This window comes from Bactrocera neohumeralis, unplaced genomic scaffold (assembly GCF_024586455.1).
Source record: "Bactrocera neohumeralis isolate Rockhampton unplaced genomic scaffold, APGP_CSIRO_Bneo_wtdbg2-racon-allhic-juicebox.fasta_v2 cluster11, whole genome shotgun sequence".
Taxonomy (NCBI): Eukaryota; Metazoa; Arthropoda; class Insecta; order Diptera; family Tephritidae; genus Bactrocera; species Bactrocera neohumeralis.
The window spans coordinates 21,618,776-21,642,056 of NW_026089624.1; the positions used below are offsets into that span (position 1 = coordinate 21,618,776).

General features: G+C 37.6%; 1 protein-coding gene and 1 long non-coding RNA gene across 4 annotated transcripts; one reads left to right on the forward strand and one right to left on the reverse strand.

Annotated features, from left to right (window-relative positions):
• Window positions 1–69: 69 nt before the first annotated feature.
• On the reverse strand, window positions 70–20,169 carry LOC126766115 (epidermal growth factor receptor kinase substrate 8-like protein 2). 3 transcript variants are annotated; one of them, XM_050483951.1, is made up of 7 exons: window positions 19,967–20,169; window positions 19,644–19,861; window positions 3,546–3,949; window positions 3,334–3,477; window positions 1,727–3,268; window positions 480–683; window positions 70–383 (listed from the first exon to the last, which is right to left on the reverse strand). In XM_050483951.1, exons 3-7 carry the CDS (start codon window positions 3,900–3,902, stop codon window positions 294–296), a joined length of 2,337 nt encoding a protein of 778 aa, XP_050339908.1. In that variant the 5' UTR covers window positions 3,903–3,949; window positions 19,644–19,861; window positions 19,967–20,169; the 3' UTR covers window positions 70–293. The 3 variants fall into 3 exon arrangements, with proteins under 3 accessions (XP_050339908.1, XP_050339907.1, XP_050339909.1); XM_050483950.1 differs by lacking the exon at window positions 19,644–19,861; XM_050483952.1 differs by lacking the exon at window positions 19,644–19,861 and having other exon boundaries at window positions 202–383; window positions 440–683.
• LOC126766253 (uncharacterized) lies at window positions 5,896–7,815 on the forward strand. The gene is made up of 3 exons (XR_007668777.1): window positions 5,896–6,456; window positions 6,518–6,937; window positions 7,020–7,815. It is a non-coding gene; the product is annotated as an uncharacterized LOC126766253 (long non-coding RNA).
• Window positions 20,170–23,281: the final 3,112 nt, after the last annotated feature.

Here is a 23,281-nt window from a genome sequence, read left to right on the forward strand (position 1 = left end):
ATGTTCGCTTCTGAACAATCAATCTTAGTGCTGCCCTTTTAATTTTTTAGATTGTCATAAAACTTCATCTTTTTCATGCTTTGTCTTTGTTCTTAGTTCCAGAAAAGACCATTTGTTTCAATATTTTGATTTTATTGTTTTAGTTTACTAGTGTTTACAACTCAAACAAATGCATACTTTATATAAATGCAAGCAAAAAAATTTAAATTTAAAAATTTACTTGTTGTAAAATATTTGTATGTATAAATAATATCATGGACAAATAGACAGTAATTTGTATACGCTACAGCTAATTAAAAATATCTGAACTCTCCTTTCTTACCCAGATGCTTATTTCGAATCCAATCAGTAGCGTCGTGTGACCGGTGTGTCTCGATATTATCCTAAAAATATTACATACTTATGTAAAACAAATATATCATATATAATAATTCCATACCTATACGAGTACCTATTATATTCATATAAATTAAACTTACACTGAGATTTGTATTTATCGGGTGTCTCGGCTGTGTGTAAGTATTGTTTCCTTGCAGATGTGATGGTGCTTGTTGGTGCCCATAGAACTGATTGCTCGCAGACTCGTCGTCGAAGTTATATGGAGTGACAATTGTGTGTGGAACATGGGCCACTTGACCTCGTATGTTGCGAGCCTTCCACCATTTTCGAGTATCATCCAAAATCTAAAAAAGGTATGCGAACACTTTATCATCTCTAAACTCTTACTAAGGAAATTTACAACACTTGCAAAGGTTTTCAAACAAGTTGGGCTTCTGTAAACCTACTAAGCTAAATTAATGTTGAATAATACAAAAAACCTTAACTTAGATTGAATGAAAGCCTTCCCAAGTACAAAAGATTCCACTCTAGAATTATATACAGTGGTCTAATTTGAATAATTTCTTCGGAGATTGTAGCGTTGCTTGGACAACCATATGTGCCAAATTTCCTAAAATATCTTGTCAAATAAAAAGTTTTCCAAACAACGACATGATTTTGATCATTCAGTTTGTATGACAGCTATATGCTAAAATGGTACGATATCGGTTCCCACAAATGTGCAGCTTCTGGGGGAGAAAAGGACGGTATCTCAGAAACTGAGGGTTTAGTTCGCTTATTAACTGACAGACGGACGGACAAACGGGCATGGATAAGTCGATTTGCCGATCATTTATGTATACGTATTCGTGTATTTTATAGGGTTTCCAATGTTTCCTTCAGGGTGTTAAAAACATAATTACCTTGTCCAGGGTATAGTCATAGTAGTTGCAAACGACGATTCACATCTAGGACTTTTGTCTTCAAACTCAACAGTGTAGAAGTGGACGTAGTGGCAAGTTCAGGTGATCTTGTGTTGATAGTATTGGGCATGTTATTTGCTCCGATTACTGCAACCAATCCACTTTACACTCATAGCAAAAAATCAACGTTTCGCGTGTAACACGTCAATTTTTACCAATTTATTAAAAAAGGCAAATAATGCTCTCTTTTATTTCGCCTGCAAACTAGTTACGCACCTTCTAAGTAAAAGTTTTCAAAATTTTTTAGTGTGATACTAGCTGGTGCGTGTTTAAACTACTAAAACTTTTAATTTGATTCAGTAAATAGGTGATAAAGCTAGTAACTCGATTGCCTACGCATGTATACTTTCATAAATCATGTCATAAGTTTAAGATTTCAGTATGATAAAATGTCAACTTTAGAGCGTTAAAAATAGCTGACTCACCTCCAAATATTCACCACGAACCACACTTAGCTCTTTATCATTGTTGGCTGTGCGGGGATATGTGACTAGGACAATTTTAGCATGTGCTGTTTGTAAATCATCTAGCCACGCTGCCAACATTTGTTCGTCCATAGTGATGTTATCACGACCAGAGAATTCAGAAACTGAGCTATTATTGCGCGTGGCTTTGGTATTCTTAGAGTCACGTGCATGTAATTGTTGCATTCCTGTTGATATTGTTTGAATACCAGCTGCAGTGTTATTATTCATTTGCAAATCGTGCAATGCCTCTCCGCTACGTTCAATTGAATCAATTGAAATTTCACTGTGTACGCTAAAATCAGAAGGCCCACCGTTCGCAGCGCCACTTATGCCACCAGTGGGCAGAAATCGTTCACTATCGCGTTCATAATGACCAGAATATTTCTCAATTGGTATACTTGTTTCGTATTCTTCGACTTGTCCTATATGTAAAGCTGTATTGCTGCAATTACTATTGCTGCCAACTTGGCGTCCGTTCGCCCCGCTGTGGCTGGTATGACCAGCATGCAAATGTGATTTAACATCTAAACGACGCTTGCTAATGTTTGTTGGAGTACTAAGGGTTTCCAATTCATCGGTTACCAAGTAATCGGGCGACCATCCATCCATAAATACAGGATGGTATGAGCCCACATCATTTTTCCACTGATCGCGTGGTATAATCCAAGCGTCACCAAGGGAGCGCCATAGTTCAGTTTCTTTGCTCGTAACGCAATTAATTAACAGATTTATGGCTTCACGTGTAAGTAATGGATTGATCACACGTGCTGGCAATTGAGACTCATAGTAAGTGTCACTGGAAGCCTCGACTATTAGTGCAAGCGGTGTAAATAAGAAGTGAACTAATTCAGGAGCATTTGGATCATGTATGTGTGCTTTCAGCTTGGCCAGCAAGTTAAATGAAAGTTTGAATTTGGCGAAAATGTCGATAAACTCTTTTTCAAGGGGCGGTCGGGTACGCAACGTTAATAAACCCTCGCCAGGATCTTTCTTTTTTGTTTTTCGGTTTCGGCGTCGACGCTCCAGTTCGCGTGATGCTGCAGCTGCGTGTTGCAGGCGTGCTATGAACTTTTCTATGTCATCAAAGCAATGATTCAACACAGTTACATCACGTTCATACTTGTCACTAGACGTAGAACTAGTTTCGTCATTAAACCCGCCTTGTTCGGAATCTGTTTCACCATTTCCGCTACCAGCAGCAGCACCTGTATGATTGTTTTCTAGCATGAGACTTCGGACGTGTAAGCCATATTGATCTATACCAGTGCGGGATGGCGTAATAGTACCACCATTGTGAAGATGATGGATTTGTTGTTCACTGCGACCGTGCTGACTGCAGGATGCCGGTAATGACTTAGCTAAATCAGTAGGACCGTTTTTTAATAGATTTGATGGTGATTGCTGTTGATGCATTAAACCCTCGCGCTGTTGTGTCACCATTTTCCCGTTTCTTAGGCTCTTTAAGTCTTCAACCAAATGCACGGCAGATACACTTTGTGACTTAAATCAGAATGCAAAAAAATTAAAATTCGCTGCTTTAAACAATGTAAAGTTTGTACATTTACCTGAAAAATATGCATTTCTGAGCGTGAGCCACTGCCGCCGGACACGATAAATACTAATATATTATTATATAACTCCATGGAATCAGTAGATGTGAATGCTGTTGGATCCTGTATAAGAGATGCTGGAAATCTTTCTATGATATTCTAAAAAAAGTTAATGGGAAACTCTCTAACCAAACTTGGTATAGGCAATAAAATCAATATATACTCACTCCGGTTTCATAATCCATTATAAGCACCCATTGGTAATCCAAACATATTTGCATTTTCTGAGACCATATACCAGTGGTTTTTTCCAACTGTAACAGCCTTCGCATGCCGTCTGCGGGATAGACAATGCCGGATTCCTTATTTACCGTGAAGGTAGCCAAATGTTCGAGAAGATATATTGGCTTGTTATTCAAATCAATCTCGTGATGATCTTCGCCGCTCCGAGAGTCTCGTTCGTCGCCGGAATATTCACTGGAGCCAATTTCACCAGCAATACCACATAAACTGCCACCAGCTGTGCTATTATTACCAATAGCACCTCCATTCGCGTTGTGATAAGCCATTCCGGGGGCTCTCATTAACAAAAAAAAAATATATAACTATTCGTACTAATTTAAAAAAATAACTAGACGGAGGTAAAGAAATAATAAATAGAAAAAGTATTATTTTTTTTGGCATTCAAAAAATAAAATATAGATTTTTATAAACATGTATAATTTCACAAATATTAATGTTTATTTATTTATTTAAATATGACCTGTAAATAAATTTGCAGACATACTAGAAAAACAAAGGGAAACTGAATATTAATGTTTCTAATAGTACTGAAAACTTAAACTTAATTTAATAATCTGTTTGAAAACCCCACAGCCAATTTCGTTGCTGATATGAATGCTTTTATCACAGGTGTCCACATTAAATGTTGTTTATGATATATTTTCACAATTTAACTTTTTTAATGGCTGTATATAAACATTTCAATAATTAAAACTTGTAAAATTTTATTTGACAGGTAACAGAAACACTATAGAGAAATACGCCACCACATTGAGCAGCATTTTCCATGTTTCCATGTTTTCTACATGTACACTTATGCCAACGAATTTCCCAGTCATCATAGCACTTGCAAAAACCCTCCGTCGTGATGGACATCAGAGCCTTCTTCGATTCAGCTTTTATATCCTCAATTGAGCCAAAACGGTGTCCTCGGAGTGGTCATATGAATTTGCTGAATAACCAGAAGTTACACGAAGGTAAATCAGGCGAAGGCGGTGGTTGCGGCACGATATTAGAAAAAAATGTGGCGAAATGATCACGAATGACCAATGCAGTATGAGACGATGCATTATCGCACTTCTTTATTCAATAAATTCAGACATACTAGTAAAAATCAAAGAATTCACTTTTATAGCCTCACAAAACTGCGCGTATCTCAAATACTAATGAATATTTTGACGTGAAATTTAGCATAGATGTCACTAACAGTATTACTAATTTAGAGAAAAAACCGATTCGAAAAACTCGCGAAGTATAAATTAAAAAATTAATCTTTCAATTTGATCACAGTAGTATAATGCATATTTGCATATTACACAAAAAAAACAAAAGTAAATAGAACTAAATTTGAATTTCCGAACATGTTGTAAATATTCATTTGAAACCGACCTCAATTACAACCGTAGAAAGAATTTTAGAGTCAAGAGGTGTGCCGAATGGCGGAGTGCAATAGCGCCTTGTGAAATAAGGCCTTTCAATAGTGAAATAAGGCCTTTATTTCAAAAAAGGCTTTACTACACTTCGAAAGAGAAATAAAGCCTTAATGAAAATTTACCCAATTGTGCAATAAAGCCTTATTTTTTTTTTTATTAAACATGAATGACAACCAACTACCGATATGATTTGGGTTATCACGAAGATTTAATTTCCGGCTGTGCGTCCACCCCCGCTCCCATCCGCGTCCGCCGGTTCGTGCGTCCGCGCACATCCGCGCCGCCGCCCGCGCCCGCGCCCGAGCCCGAGCCCGAGCCCACGGCCATCCACCGGACCATTTTCAAGTTTTTAAGTAAATAATTGAAGAACACACGTGCATAATTGTTTATATTTATGATTTATTGTGATCAAAATTGTACTATTTTACATTAAATAGAACTCATTTTTTTTTAAACTAAACAACATATAATTATTTCTTCCCTGTTATTGTAATACAATAACATCGTCATCTTAATTCCCTGAATAGTTTTAATTGTTTTTGTTTTTTTTTCGTTTTTGATACTCTTGTTACACTGTTGAATTTTTTGTTTTTGTTGTTGTTGATAACAGCATTTCGTTTACTAAACTGTGTTATAATGTCGGTCGTATTCAGTCATTTGTTAAACCACGTGTGTTGTTCAATTAGTTCTTCAAAATCGTGAAAATGGAAAGTGATGATATACTTGTTTATAATATAATTCCTGGTTTTAGGAAAACCAGCAAATTATTACATATTCCAACAGAGGGACAAATTTATAAATTTAAATATTCTCAAAATAATACAAAATATTATAATTGTTATCAAAATGGATGTCCCGTCAATATTGCCGTGGATTTGAACAATGCAATACATTGCCGTAAAACAAATAAAAACTTAGTGCACAACCATGAGGCCCAAAATGAAGTTATAAAGAAATTAAGTTTAATTAACTCTATTAAATTCGAATGCGCTAATAGAATGTCATTGAAAAGGTCAAGTGTTCGTCAAGTGTATGATGAGAATTGCAAAAAGGCTAAAGAGTCTGCTCATTTGGTTGAATTTGGGAAAATGCGAAGGCATTTAATAAACATAAAATCGGAAGCCTTGCCAAAAGCACCTCAAAATTTCCATGACATAATTTCAATTTTTGAAAACCCAGAAATTCGCAAGAATTACATAATTCAAAATATGACAATGATTTGCCATTCTATCGTGGTACGGTGATTGAAGAGGATTTCGGTTACTCAATTTTTGTGTCCCCTACAATGTGTAACTCAATAATGAATATGCCTACTGGCGAACCACGTCATTATTTAATAGATGGGACTTTTGGTGTAGTACCGATAAGTAGTTCCAATAGCTTTAAGCAGCTGCTAATATTTCATATTGCTCATAATGAACATGTAAGTATATTTTTTTAAATATTATTGCGGTTAAATTAATATTTGTACATTTTTTTTTTAGACATTTCCTTTTATCTACATTTTAATGTCAAACAAATCTTTGAATGCATATATCCATGTACTACAATACATCCAAAGTAATATTTTTGACATGAAGCCCACAACATTCACCACGGATTTTGAGTATGGCTTAAGAAAAGCATTGTCACAGATTTATCCACAAACAAAATTAAAGACATGTTGGTTTCATTTTACACAAGCTGTTTGAAGGAATGCTTCAAAACTTCCTAAGTTCATGTCGAAATTAAATAAAGATAATGATGCAAAACAATTGTTTCGCAAATTTCTAATATTACCGCTGTTAAAACCGGACGATATATTAATTGGATACCTAAATCTGAAAAATCATGCTTTGAGTTATAATTTAAATAGCATTTTTGAACAATTCATAGCATATTTCGAGAGACAGTGGATTAAAAAGGTATATTCCATAAAATATTTAACACTCCGTTTTAAGAAATAACATATGTATGTACATACATATATGACTTCTTTCTTTTTAGGAAGGCGCATCAAAATTCTCCGTTTATAACGAATCCATTAAAACTACAAGCTTAATAGAATCGTTCCATGGGCAATTGGGTAAATACCTTTCGAAAAACGGAAGTTTTTATAAATTGATAGACCATTTACTAGATGTAGATGTGACAAAATCAATTGATTTTAAAAAATCATTGGACGGCAGTATTTCAATATGTGTAGCAAAATTAAAAAGGCAAAAAACGCGAGAAAATTTGATTAAAACTATCTTAAGAAATTTGGAAAATGGTATAATCAGTGTGAACGACTGTCTTAGCCAGTTAAGTTATAACTTATATAATGAGGTGTCTTTGAACGCGATTCTGGAACAAGATAGTATAACGACGACGACAGGTGTTGTTGAGAATGATGAGGTTGATCCAATAATTGATACCTTACCATCTGTCCTGCCTGGCACCATTGAAAATACTTTGACATGCATTATTTGTTATGAAAAACAAAGAAATATATTGTTATTGCCATGCAGTCATTTTAAGATTTGCAGTGATTGTTATGAAAAATTGGACGCGGAAAAAAAAGGAATTCTGTGTCAACTTTATGTCCAGTGTGTCGGACCATTGTTTAAGAAGCCAAAAACATTTTTGTCTAATTTTCTTTCGTTTATTTTGATTTGGGGTTCTTTTTTTGAATTATTATTATTCCATTAATTTTTCTTAATATGAAAATTTGTTGTTGAATTATTAATGTTCTATTAATTTTGTTAATATAAAATTCTTTTTCTGAATTATTTATGTTCTATTAACTTTGGTTAACGTGAAATTTGTGTGTAACTATTCAATAAAATACAAAAAGAATTAAAATATTATTGTTTCATTAAAAAAAATGAAAGAGCAATAAGGCCTTTAAGGCTTTATTTCTCTTTCGAAGCTTAATTACACTTTTTTGAAATAAAAGCCTTATTTCACTTTCAATAGTGAAATAAGGCCTTAAAGGCCTTATTTCACAAGGCGCTATTGCACCCTGCCGTGCCGAATTGCTGGGCAGCTAACTGTTACGAACCAAAGCACAAAGCATGTCACTCAAGTACTACTATGTAGTGGTATGGTACCGGTTAGGACGCCGAAATCGTGTGTGAATTGGAACTTTTTTCTTGCTCGAGGTATTTATATTAAAGTCAATCTAATTGGCTCAAATGAGATATATACACATATGTGATATCAACTAAACCAAAATGGCTAAATTTGAAATGAAAAAACATTAAATAGATGATAAGAGCTCATTGCGTTGGTGAATGTTATATATTCAGAGCTAAACCACATAATTTTTATTAAAACACTAAACGAACATTATAAAGTCAGGTGGAAGTTCAGATAAATACATATATATATATATATGGTAAACCGGGGTTTGAGGAAGGTCTGTACTAATTACAATTACATTTGGCGTTACTCAAATATAATCGATAACATGCTTTTAGGCAACTGTATGAAGTTAGCTCACACACTGACCGATATATCCTGCATAAAGTCTTTTAGTATAATGGCGAAAAGTTTATGGGGGCTACGTGCCATATATTTTACTCATTTTAGGTTAAAAGATATAACATTAACAGAAAACAAGCTCACTGAGTTTATTAAGGTATATCACATATTGGCCAATGCGGTACCGAGTACCGCTTTACTTTTTTGACGCAAGGTCATGCAGTTGTCATAAAAATATTCTGTTCGAATTTTAATACTAAATCTCAATCAAGTCACTGTTTGTGCAAAGTTGTATTTCGATAACAACATTTGCTCTCGATTTATATACTGGAATTTAAAACTGTGATATATGGAAAATGCGCACGGTTGTGGACCGATCGATCGATCTTTTTTACGATGTGTCATAAGAATATTAATATAATATTATGCACTAAATATGGTTGAAATTATTTGAATAGTTACTGATTAGAGAACTACATAGAGGTGGAGCCACGCTCATTACCCAATTTTGACAAATGCTCCTTCTTACAGCGATTTCTTCACCAAATTACGGTTTTGAGTCTTAAATTTTTACTAAATTTACAGCTTGCATAGATGGATTGTCAACCGAAGACTGATAGTCAACCAGAATTAACCTTGTTCCGTGATACTGGTCATATATAAAACTTTAAATTTATCTTGATTAGTTTTCGGTTTTAAAACAACCGTTAGATGTCGCTAGGTGAACAAAACTATTGTATTACAAGTATACTCTGTACAACATATAGCAACAGTATAAAAACTTATGTATTACGAGCTCAGCTCCAATTAAAACAAGAAACAGTGGATCAACAATTTTCAAAATGCATATACATATTAGGGTCTGTCATTCGGAGTCAACCTTTTTTTTCAACTGAAAAACAGGCAAAAAACTTTCGAAAATGTGAAAAAGAAAGTCACTCAAAAGATGAGCTCTTAATATTAATATTAAGAGGTACCTATTTCAAATTTTCTGTTTTCCATATAAATTACATGGAAAAAAAAGTCATTTTTTTTGTGGTGGTTATTGTGCGGAGGTTATTATATGTGCACGCGATGGCTGCCAGTAGAATGGTAAACTCGATTCCGATTCCACTCGCAAATCGAGTTTTCTCGTAAAATAATCGATTTTTCGAATGTCAAGAATCGATTCTTAATCGACTTCGACTACTGAAGATCGATTCCGATTCACTGCCAAAAGCTTTGCTTCCTTGTCCAGTCTGGAGAAAGCAGAACTAATGGCGCGGGTGTTGAGGCCGATCGACATACGCCAGCAGCTGTACACTCTTATAAAAGATTGCACCTGCTCGATTAAGTTCTGCATCTCGAATTATTTTCTCCAGCAGCAGGTTGAAGTAGTCGCACGATAGGCAGTCGCCTTGTCTGAAACCTCGTTTGGTATCGAACGGCTCGGAGAGGTCCTTCCCGATCCTGACGGAGCTTTTCGTGTTGCTCAATGTCAGTTTACACAGCTGTACACAGCTCCTTTTCGTGCTGTCGAAAGTAGCTTTGAAATCGACGAAGAGGTGGTGTGTGTCAATTCTTCTTTCACAGGTCTTTTCCAAGATTTGGCGCATGGTGAATATCTAGTCGGTTGTTGATTTGCCAGGTCTAAAGCCACACTGATAAGATCCAATCAGTTTGTTGACGGTGGGCTTTCATCTTTCACACAACACGGTCGATAGGACCTTATACACGATGTTGAGAAGGCTTATCTCACGGTAGTTGGCGCAGACTGTGGGGTCTCTCTTTTTGTGCATTGGGCAGAGCGTACTTAAATTCCAATCGTTGGGCATGCTTTCGTCCATATTTTACAAAGAAGCTGATGCATGCCCCTTATCATTTCTTCGCTGCCGTGTTTGAATAGCTCGGCAGGCAAACCATCGGCCCCCGCCGCTTTATTGTTCATCAGGTGGGTAACTGCTATTAGAACTTCTTCATGGTCGGGCAATGGAACGTCTGCTCCATCGTCATCGATTGGGGAATCGGGTTCGCCTTCTCCCGGCGTTGTGCATTCACTGCCATTCAGCAGGCTGGAGAAGTGTTCCCTCCATAATTTAAGTATGCCCTGGACATCGGTCACTAGATCATCTTTGGGAGTTCTACAAGAGTGTGCTCCGGTCTTGAAATATTCTGTAAGCCGCCGCATTTTTTTGTAGAATTTTCGAGCATTACGCGTGTCGGCCAGCTTATCAAGCTCTTCGTACTCACGCATTTCGGTCCCTTTCTTCTTCTGGTATTTATCCCATCCCGCACGTGTTGTGGTCGATCGTAACGTTGCGAGGTAGGCAGTCTGTTTTCTCTCCGCTGCGACACGGCACCCCTCGTCGTACCAGCTGTTGTTTTGCATTTTCCGAAAACCAATGGTTTCGGTTGCAGCTGTACGTAAGGAGTTTGAAATGCCGTCCCACAGTTCCCTTATACCGAGTTGTTGACGAGTGCTCTCAGAGATTAAGAGTGCAAGCCGAGTAGAAAATCGTTCGGCTGTCTGCTGTGATTGCGGCTTCTCCACGTCGAACCTTCCATGTGTTTGTTGACGTGCGTTTTTTGCTGCACAGAGGCGGGTGCGAATCTTGGCTGCAACAAGATAGTGGTTCGAGTCGATGTTAGGACCTCGGAGCGTACGCGCGTCTAGAACACTGGAAACGTGTATCCGTCTATCACAACATGATCGATCTGGTTGGTAGTTTTTCGATCCGGAGACAGTCAGGTAGCTTGATGAATCTTCTTATGCTGGAATCTAGTACTACAGATAACAATATTTTGGGATGTTTCGTCGTGGAGGCATAATCTACCGACCGTTGTGCCAAAGGTACCTTCTTTGCCCACCCTGGCGTTAAAGTCGCCAAGCACGATTTTGACATCGTGGCGCGCGGCAGCTCTCATAGGTGCGCTCCAAGAGCTCATGGAAGGCGTCTTTGGTCACATCGTCCTTCTCTTCCGTCGGGGCGTGGGCGCAAATAAGCGATATGTTGAAGAACCTCGCTTTGATGCGAATTGTGGCTAGACGTTCATTCACCGGAGTGAATGATAGTACTCGGCGACGGAGTCTCTCTCCCACCACGAATCCCACACCAAACTTGCGCTCCTTTATATGGCCACTGTAGTAAATGCCACAAGAAGCTACTCGTCTCTGTCCTTGTCCCGTCCATCGCATTTCTTGGACGGCGGTGATGTCAGCCTTTATTTTCACGATGCCCTCAATTCGTAGTCCTTATTTCGTTTGCCATGGTCGTCATCAAAAGAGGTGTCTCTCATCCGAGGCTTGTTGCTTCCTTTCATTGGGGTTTTTTTTACGTGGCGGGTCGCAAACCTAGCGCACAACCCTGCGGAGAGGATGTTTCGCCTTCTCACTTAAGCTCGCCTTCAAACGGATGTTCTTAGGCTACACAGAGGATACTTGGTCAAAGACCGGAAGTCGTGAGCTGCTTGAGTCATATATAAAAGAATCGTTTCTGGCCACTCCCAAGTGAATGGCGATCAGAGAACTTTATAGAATACTAGCCTAAGCCCGAGGTTCTGCTCGCTCCTTGTTATCAAGAATATCTTAATCATAATAACATAATATTGGCACAGTTAAATTGGCAATCTACATACATTTTTTATTGACTTCATAAATTACTTAAGCAATAGTGCATTCATAATTACGTATGATAAAAACATTTTTCACTTGAAAAAACAAAAAAAAAACTTGAAATAAATAATACGTAAAATATGTCCCAGCCTCTGCATAATACTGCATCGTATAACGTAATCCTTTTTGTTATACACCAGTGCAGGAGTAGAGCAGAAGAGGGTGCGTTTCACGCCCTACATCTAATCATGCGATAATGGTATGTTCTAGATTCATCGGAGGTAATTGCAAAATCGGCGGCTAAAACCTAGATAGTGGTATACGTAAGAAAACAAAACTTGATCGTTGCAGTTTAAATATTTCATTGTCCTGTGCAATGCTTCAGAAATATTTGCGAGCTATTGTGCACTCATCTCAAATTATGATACGACTGTTTGTTGTTCCGTAACACCAATTAGTATTATCCATATAAATATATATGTATGTACTCAGAGAGCTGCAACGCGTACGATTAAATCAGAACGAACACTCGTGCCAAAAACACAATATAAATCAATTCAGTTCATCATAGACCACATTGTTGATCAATTCCAGTACCCGCCAGCGTCAACTAATTTGATGCCACCTGAACAATCTGTTCTTCGGAAATTACGATTGAGTAAACGGTTTGGACCTTATCAGTGTGGCTTTAGACCTGGCAAATCAACAACCGACCAGATATTCACCTTGCGCCAAATCTTGGAAAAGACCCGTGAAAGGAGAATCGACACATACCACCTCTTCGTCGATTTCAACGCTGCTTTCGACAGCACGAAAAGGAGCTGCCTTTATGCCGCGATGTCTGAATTTGGTATCCCCGCAAAACTAATACGGCTGTGTAAACTGACGTTGAGTAACTCCGTTGAGCCGTTCGATACCAAACGAGGTTTCAGACAAGGCGATTCCCTATCGTGCAACTTTTTCAACCTGCTTTTGGAGAAAATAGTTCGAGCCGCAGAACTAAATAGAGAAGGTACCATCTTCTATAAGAGTGTACAGCTGCTGGCGTATGCCGATGATATTGATATCATCGGCCTCAACACCCGCGTCGTTAGTTCTGCTTTCTCCAGGCTGGATAAGGAAGCACAGAAAATGGGTCTGGCAGTGAACGAGGGCAAGACGAAATATCTCCTGTCATCAAACAAACAGTCGTCGCACTCGCGACTTGGCACTCACGTCACTGTTGACAGTCATAACTTTGAAGTCGTAGATAATTTCGTCTATCTTGGAACCAGCGTAAACACCACCAACAATGTCAGCCTAGAAATCCAACGCAGGATAACTCTTGCCAACAGGTGCTACTTCGGACTGAGTAGGCAATTGAGAAGCAAAGTCCTCTCTCGACAAACAAAAACTAAACTCTATAAGTCACTCATAATTCCCGTCCTGCTGTATGGTGCAGAGTGTTGGACGATGTCAACAACGGATGAGTCGACGTTGCGAGTTTTCGAGAGAAAAGTTCTGCGAAAGATTTATAGTCCTTTGCGCGTTAGCCACGGCGAATACCGCATTCGATGGAACGATGAGCTGTACGAGATATACGACGACATCGACATAGTTCAGCGAATTAAAAGACAGCGGCTACGCTGGCTAGGTCATGTTGTCCGGATGGACGAAAACACTCCAGCTCTGAAAGTATCCGACGCAGTACCCGCCGGGGGAGGCAGAGGAAGAGGAAGACCTCCACTCCGTTGAAACGACTGGCGCGCTGTTGTTAACTCGGCTATAATCGCGTAAGCGGTGTCTACGCCAATTAAGAAGAAGAAGAAACGGTATGGCTGGCATCGGTTCAAATCGTATCATGTCAGTTCATAGCGTTGCGACAATTATTTGAATCGATGTGAAACTCCGGGTAAACTACGAGTAAACTTCTACGAGTACAGCAAGCAACAGCAATTTTCTGCTGGATTGATTTGAATCATGTGTGCCAAAAAATGTGTCAGCTTTGAACATCTGCGCATGTTACAAATTTTCGATGCGTAAACAATAGAAATTCCATCGAGTACGTACATACAACAAATGTATGTATATTAGAGTAATTCAAAAAAAAAAATTTTTTTCGTTTGGTACTCGGAAAAATAGGTTCCTAGACACCTCTAAGAAAGCCTCTCCAAACATGGGTTTTTAATTGTAACGGGAAGGTCCTCCTACATACAGTTTTCTATTTTTACTTATTATCAGATAGAAAAATTTATATCTCGCTTCCAATTACTTGAAAAAATATCTTGTTCCTAAGATTTTGTTGGAAATTGAATGCTCTACAAAAAAGGTCTACTAAGATTTTTTCGTAAACCCAAACGTTTAAAAGATATTAACAGTTAAAGTTTGATTATTTTTGGGAAAATTTTTTATTTCTTATGAATTTTATAACTCAATGAAAAAAAGTATTATGAATAGATTTTTGGAGAGGCTTTCTGCAGGATTAAAGGAATACCTGTATAAATTTTCACGTCTTTCCATTCTGTGGTTCGGACGTTATGCGTGCACATAACGAAATAGCGATTAATTTTCATTTACATACATATGTACTAGCGAACCCGACAGACGTTGCTCTGCTTGATATTTTAAGCTATTAGGATATTAAACAAAGTATGTAATCACAATCCTTATTCTTTAATGTGAATTGACCTCAATATTTTTAGAATCTATTCGTAATTAATAATGTTTCTTTAATTTTATCTTAATGCGAGTTGATGAACAATATTTTTAGAAGGAAAATGATAAGTGAGCCAATATTTATTCACAAGTAATATGGTGACATTTGTATGTTAATCCAGCGAATTCAAAAAATTCAACAGAATATTTGACTGCTTCGTCAGGATCGGTAACAACGTCGTTCGAATTGAACAAATTCTCATTGCCGGGCAATGACCGTTGTATTTGAAAGGGTGAATATCGATATTTTTTGCAGCTAAAATAGCTCGTTCACGAAGCCACGCATGATTATCATAAATCAAAAACTATTATACGAAGTTAAAGTTTTTTCGCATAGTAAAATGAATTTAGTATTTTAAGATTATGATTGAGAAACCAGCTTCTGCCTTCCTCACAACTGGCTACTCGATTAGAGATAAGCCGGTAATTGGCTATTGTTTAATCAACATATGTGAACATTGTATAGAAAATTTTTAAAATATTACTTATTAAAGAAGGATGGAGTCATGTGTAGAAGTACACGCAAGTGAGGAAAGTTCTCTGATCGCCATTCACTTGGGAGTGGCCAGAAACGATTATTTTACACATGGCTCAATCAGCTCACAACTTCCGGTCTTTGACCAAGTATCCTCTGGGTAGCCTAAGAACATCCGTTTGAAGGCGAGCTAAAGTGAGAAGACGAAACATCCCCTACATAGGGTTGTGCGCTGGGTTTGGGACCCGCCACGTAAAAAGACCCCCTATGAAAGATTACCAACTGCCTCGGATGACAGACCCGCCTTTTGATGACGACCATGGCAAACGAAAGAAGGACTACAATATTGGGGCATGCACCTGGAATGTTCGGACCCTTAATTGGGAAGGTGCCGCTGCCCAGCTGGTTGATGTCCTCGTGAAAATAAAGGCTGACATCACCGCCGTCCAAGAAATGCGATGGACGGAACAAGGACAGAGACGAGTAGGTCCTTGTGACATTTACTACAGTGGCCAAATAAAGGAGCGCAAGTTTGGTGTTGGACTCGTGGTGGGAAAGAGACTCCGTCGCCGAGTACTATCATTCACTCCGGTGAATGAACGTCTAGCCACAATCCGCATCAAAGCGAGGTTCTTCAACATATCGCTGATTTGCGCCCACGACCCGACGGAAGAGAAGGGCGATGTGACCAAAGATGCCTTCCATGAGCGTTTGGAGCGCGCTTATGAGAACTGAACCCGCCACGATGTCAAAATCGTGATTGGCGACTTTAACGCCAGGGTGGGCAAAGAAGGTATCTTTGGCACTACGGTCGGTAAATTCAGCCTCCACGACGAAACATCCCTAAATGGGTTGAGGCTGATACATCAAGCTACCTGGCTGTCTCCGGACCGAAAATCCACCAATCAGATCGATCATGTTGTGATAGACGGAAGACACGTCTCCAGTGTTCTAGACGTGCCTACCTCGCAACGTTACGATCGACCACAACACGTGCGGGATGGGATAGATACCGAGAATTGAAGAGGGAAGCGAGACACATTTGCAGACAGAAAAAGAAAGAGACTGAAATAAGTGAGTACGAAGAGCTTGATAAGCTGGCCGACAGGGGTAATGCTCGAAAATTCTACGAAAAAATGCGGCCGTTGGAAGGACCAATATCCAATTGGCGCCACGTAGCGAAAAGAAGAAACGACTGGCGCGCTGTTGTTAACTCGGCTATAATCGCGTAAGCGGTGTCTACGCCAATTAAGAAGAAGAAGACTTATTAAAATTGCACTAATACAACCTTATATAATATTTCAGTACACATATGATTTTTATAATACAAACGTGCGAAGTTTTAATTGCTATTCTGGACATGGGGTTTTGCCGGATAGCGAGGCTGCGTTGTAGGTATAAACCATCTTTAAAGTATCTTGTTTATTTCTAACAAAATTCTAAACTCTTAAAATATATGTTGACTTATGCAAATTATTTCTCTACTTAATTTTTCAGTTTGTACAATTTGGTAACAAAATGTTTTGCTTCACAAGAGCCTGAAATGCATTTTACTACATTCTAGGGTTCTGTTGAGCTTAATTTTTGTGAAATCGCCACATCGAATTCGTATTTCCAGTGCGTGTCATATTGAAATTTATCACGCGTTTATCATTAATGTAACAGGAAATCCATATGAAGTGGCAAATCTGTACGAACTGGATGCCAAAAAATGTAAACAAAAAGATATATGTTTCACTTGGTATTGTACATTTTGCTCGAACTTTTTAGAAATTACTCGCCCTTATCAGTGTGTTTCAGGTTAGCTAAATGTTAAATACCATTCTCTGTCTAAATTTAACAATCTCTGATATATGTATGTATGCATGGTTTTTGTCGCGAATTGGATGGATTGCTTTTCTATTTTCATAGACAAATTGTACTCGGCAGTAGATAATTTAAGCTTTATCTCACATAATCCAAATATAATTTATAAGAGAAGATGGGAAAGATAAGTGAAATCTATCTACAGGGTCCAGCACTCAAAGTGTAACCAACTTCAGACTGTTCGCGCAGCTGTCGCACAGGAATCAGCTGTTCATAAATTTGCTGAATGTCAGTACGGAGTATTGTTCACAAGTGTACAAAAGCGTTTTGCCAAAAGTGAACGCAAAAAAAGTGATCAGCGATGGAATTCAAACGTAGTAGTGTGATTGCTTTATATTTTTCATGAGCTCAAACACCTTAATTTGAATAAAGTTTTTGTTTAGCGCACCATCACTCGTTACAATGATACTGGTACCATCGCAAAACGCCACCGAGGTGGTCATCAAAAGACTGCAACATCACGTGAGATGGTTCGGAAAGTGAAGAAGCGACTTGTGCGAAATCCATGACGAAGTGCCAATCAAATGGCTAAAGAACTGAAAACATCCGACCGCAGCATCCGACGCATATTGAAAAATGAGCTTAAGGTTAAGCCTTACAAGTTCTAAAAGGCCCATGATCTCACACCGAAGCAGCAACAAGTAAGACTTGAGAGAGCGAAGCAGTTGCTTCGCTTGGCCGAAAACGGTCAAATTCCGCACATTGTGTTTTCTGACGAAATAATTTTCTAATTGAGCAATTCGTAAGCTCTCAAAACGAAAGGGCCGACCGTTCATATGAGAATCTAAGTCATGGGTTCCTCACCAGGAGGCAGTACCCTCTGCAATTGTTTTAATCGAGCCTGGTGTCAAAGTAAATGCGACTTATTATCGGGAAAGTGTTCTGAAGGCTGCCTTGAAGCCGTGGGCAAACAAACATTTCGGTCGCAAACCATGGACATTTCAACAAGACTCAGCACCGTCTCACGAAGCGCGAGTGAACCAAGAATGACTGAAAAACAACGTTGCGAACTTCATTACGACCACACAATGGCTCTCGGATTCACCAGATGCGACTCCAATTGATTATTCTCTCTAGGCCATTTTAGAGAGCAAGGTTCGAAGTAAAAAATACTCCAGTCACCAGATGCTGAAGAAAGCCTTTGTCCGTGAGTGGGCCAAAATACCGGCTAGTCACATTCGGGCAGTTTTCGATTCGTTTTTTGACCGTCTTAAGGCCATAGTTAAGGCAAAAGGTGGTCATATCGAGCAAAAGTGAATTGGTCCTGAATTTATGATTATATTCACACATTTTGTACTTTAAAATGAATAAAAATAATTTTTCAAATCGAATTTATGGCTTTTTTATAAGTGCCGGACCCTGTATGATCACGCCTACTAACTGTATCATTTAAAATAATAATTGTCATAAGAAAAATAGCTGCGTTTGTATTCCTTAGCAATATTTTATCAAAAATGTGCTGAAACCATACCATAACCACCAACATTTACACGCACGAGCACGACAAATGTACACATGTATAGTATACATATATTAAAAGTTGGTGCTTCTCTTTTCGCTATCATGTGTATACATACATACATACATAGGAATTTACATAAATGTATCTCTCCTAGGAATGTGTTATACACATTCCGGTGTATACTACATATGTACATACATATATAGATAGGCACATAAATAAGTATATCCACACATATGTGCATGCCTGTACAGATTCGAGTACGAAATTCAACACATTACTTTTGCATGATATCACTGCTTTGATGTTTAGGCAGTTTCTTGTAGCACTTTCTTCATTTTTTTAAATTTGTTTTCGGGCCATTTCTACACTACATTGTATATGTATTACTATGTAATGTGACTGTATGGTAACGTTTTATCATTTACAATGAAAGTTTTTTTCTCTTTGGTGCTTCCTTAGTTTTAATTAGTGACATGTATTTATGCTTTCAAAAGGATCTTGATATCGAACTTGTTAGAAAATCATCAGACCAAATTACGATCTTACTAATAATAGGTTTTTTTCGATTTTTTACATACATATGTACATTGTTTAGATAGATATGTATACGTATGTATATATAATACAATATAAGACTAAATTTGAACTTTGAGAGAGGTCTGAGTGTTGGCTGCGATGTAGATAAAAAAATGCAGTTGGCTGATTAATTAGTAGGTTTGTGGCTGACAATTGAAAAATGGTTTATACATACATACATATGTTAACTAGTCGATTGGACAGCAGGGGAGTAATTGCAAGAATAGATAAATTTTTAATACTTATACATAGATATCTGTACAAATCTGAGCAGTAAATATGTATGTATGTATATACGTATGTATGTTAATACATATATTTGTACATGCGATGGTTTAAGGTTGCTCATTGTATGTGAGAGTAATGATCTCTAGGACTTAGTACGGGCATGTATATACAGCCACACTGGTGTCAAGATAATAAACATTGCTTCAACCAAGTGACTGTTGCGCCACGTTTTGTTTTACGCTATCCTTAAACAGTTTTAGCACAACTCACATTATTATAATCATTTGTTTAGGGTAGTCTCTTGTTTCTGCGTTGGAAATATTTTACTACTTTATTTATACTATTGGTCGGAAAATAAATAGCTCTTTCTCTTTAAATTTATATCGGTAAGAAATTTTGGTTTACGGCATATATTTTTATTTATTCTATTGCTCACTGTGGCCATTTGCCTCTATTAGTTAATAAGTCTGTAAACTCTGGCGTTGAAACTGCAACGAGCAATAGACTGACGCATCAGCGAATCCAAATACACATAATTGTATATAATATTATTTGTACCAGTCCAATAACATATAACATATAGATACACATACACACGTAAATTTAGAGTTTTATCAGCTACAACCGGTGAATTAAAATCACTACATATTTTGTATATAATATGATTAAAATAAGAAAAGAAAAGAACACAATTCCAACTTAAATAAAAAGTGTAAATTAAGATAAAGACAATGAAAAAGTTATAATCAAAATAACGAACGCGCGTTCTACTAGCCACGTTATTTCGCTTCACAAAACCTACTGCAGTAACGTTTTTGGTAGTTGGAAGTTAGCCTGCTTTTTGCTTTCATATGATGTTGGCTCCCACGAATCATGTAGAGTTCGTCTCACTTGAGCTAAGTTGTGCGGTAACAGTAACAGAGAGAGAGTTGGCTGCCAAACATAGACCGTAGCAGTAAAGACAGTCATGGCGCTCAACGCAAAGTCTAAATTTCATTCTAGAATATTGAGTAGTAAGTAGACAACGGCAGGAATGAACTTATGTTCAAATCAGTAGCTTTGAAGAACGTTTTTTATACTACAATAGCTAATAGTTTAGAACTTTCTTACTCTGCAACAACTTTGTAAAAGTAATATAGTTGTATATAGGGTTATATAAATGCATACATATATACATTCATATATAAAGTGCCATAATTAAGCACTAAATTGAGATATAGAACTTTAATTTAGCAAAGGAGATCGCAGTAGCAAGAGGCACCTACGGTCTAAAAATTTTGAAAAAATGGGTGTTGACCTCTATTTGGTTTAAGCAACATTACTCAAGGACTGAGGACAATCCCTTAAGCATCTCTACCGACATTGTAAATCGATAAGACTGGAAAATAACCGCATTCACTCCCTATATAACGGTAGTGTTAAAAATTACTGAATGTGCGATAAATCAATAGTTAAATACGGCAGAGACATATTTTACCCCAAAAGATGGTATGAGAGCGCCTAATAGAAGCCGGGTAAAAATTGGACGACGGGCGTGGCACCGTCCACTTTTAGGTGAAATCACATATCTCGGGATCCGGCAGACCGATTTCAACCAAATTTGATGCGTGACATTTCCATGTCACAGTGCATAAAATAGGCCAAATCGGATTAAAACTACGCCCACATCCCATATGTGATTCTCGTTTTTCTAACGAACTTTATTAAGTCGGTCGGTGTGTGAGTTGTATATTTTAAAATAGGTTTTCAAAAATACTTATAAGTATACTCCAAACCAAATCTGTCCCTCAAGCAAGCCATATAATGATTTCCGTTTTTCCACCAGACTTTAAACCGTTCAAAATGTGATATTTTACTGAAACTAAATGGACAAGCTTTCTTAAAAATTATATGACTTAGCGCTGTTCCGAAGAATGAGCAGCTTTTTGGGGATAAAAGGACGTGTGAAAAATTTTAAATAGATATCTTAAAAACAGAGTTACTAGTTCGCATATATGTGCACCTTATACGGTCCTCGAGGATTCCTACTGTGTGTTACATACTTCGTGGCAAACTTTATATAGCGCGTTCAGGGTATAAACATTCAAAGAAAGTTACATTTCTGTGTGGTTTAGTTTTGATCCGTGTCTGACATTATACTTTTGGGAAGTTACTTTATGATAGAGTCCACAACGCCATATCGTGTTAAACCAAATTCAGATACAGGCCTGCATGAAGAGAGATGCCTTCAAATCAGAACATAAGTTGAGCAGTGGGTGTGGCACTGCTAACTTTTAGGGCTTTGATTATGGGATATGTACCCACTTTGCCGTCGAACGCATTCTTCACATCCAGGGTAACTAGCGCGCAGTACTTTTTTGTGCCCCTCACTGAAGTATCCACGACTTCTCGTAATACGTCAATAGTGGATCTATTTCTTATAAAGCGGTATTATCTTTCTGATAATTCACCAACTTCCTGGATTGTTAACTCCAAACGGTTTTGTATTACATGTTCGTGCATTTTACCCTTTGTTTCGAGCATTCACAGGTGAAGGTTCTTCTGGTGGTTTCTTTGGTTTTGGGAGGAGAGCCAAACCTTTGATAGTTTTCTGAATATAGCTTACGTTTGAACTCAAGTCCGCTGTCTTTTTTTTATTTTCCGCAGAACATCAACATAGGACACACCGTCTTTCTTCGTAATAATAATGGCATCTGGTTATGTTCCAATTTTCCTTTCCATAGCTTTCTTCTTTACGAGTTCACGCATAACTTGTTTAATATGCCTTTGGCCGGCCATCATGTTTTCCAATTTTAATGTTTTTGCCCAGTTTGTTATGGATGCTAACCGTATCACCATTTTGTAGCTCCTCAGATATGACCTCTTGGTTTACTTAGTTGGCAGTATCACATTGTTTATTTGGTCCAGCAGCGGCGGACTCCTCATTAGACAGCATTCTCATTATTGTGGAAATATTCGAAAAGGATTATCCTGTGTTCGCCCAGTGCTATTTTTAAAGGCCATACCTTAGCAAAAGAAATTGTTTGGGAACATCCGTCGGTGTGATTTTTATCCCCTGGCTTTACTCACTAATTTAATTATACCTGTAGAATGATTGGAAATGCCACAACCACAAACAGGGAATAGCTGATACTTCTGTTTTCGATGGTTGGCAATGTAAAAACCAAAAGATAAACGAAGACATAAAACAGCTGATAGACCAAAATAAAACGGCGGAACATAAAATTAATTAAGTGCACGCTATTATAAGGGGAAAATTATATTTATTTATGTTTGCAAAATTGAGCGAAAAAAAGAAAACAGTACGGTATATAGGCGTTTTATACAGAAAGGTATACAATAGAAAACATTTCTCGACATTTTCATGCTGATGGCGTTGATAAGTAATAAATAGGCATATTTTTTATAAGTGCAGCCATCGATTTTTAACCGCTTTCCGTTCTTGGTACCGCGTTTTTCTTAGCTATTTTGTTATTTGCAAAATTCGCAAGCATGTAAATTAAATAACAATATGTTTTTGGTTTTATGACCGGGCCCGGACATTACGAAATGGAGACTTTATAAAATTTAATTTCTTTATTCTTTAGTTTAAAACATTTGATATTTGGTTACTCAGCCAAAGGCGCGAGCGTGGGCTATTGCTCGCAGTAAGTGCAATATGCAAAATCAGCACTTTAGCGCCAATAGAATTATTACGCCGGATGCGCGTATTGCTGTTTTGTCCTTACAAAATATTTATTCACTCAAATTACCGCCCTGATTCCTCGAATCGGATTCAGCTGTTTTACTTATGTGAAATATTAAAATTTTAAGTTTACTGAGCAGATTCCCGGAATCTAATTTGACTTTAATTATTGAAGCTTTATTAATTTATTAAGCTTAGTACGCAGCTCTCAAGAAACGTAAAA

What these genes read in the sequence shown, in the direction of transcription:
- LOC126766115 (XM_050483950.1), bottom strand. Translation starts at nt 3,902, where the DNA reads ATGAGAGCCCCCGGAATGGCTTATCACAACGCGAATGGAGGTGCTATT. An exon ending in TAATGGATTATGAAACCGGA is followed by an intron (nt 3,478 to 3,545) that starts GTGAGTATATAT and finishes AACTTTTTTTAG; the next exon opens with AATATCATAGAAAGATTTCC. An exon ending in TTCGTGGTGAATATTTGGAG is followed by an intron (nt 684 to 1,726) that starts GTGAGTCAGCTA and finishes TACCTTTTTTAG; the next exon opens with ATTTTGGATGATACTCGAAA.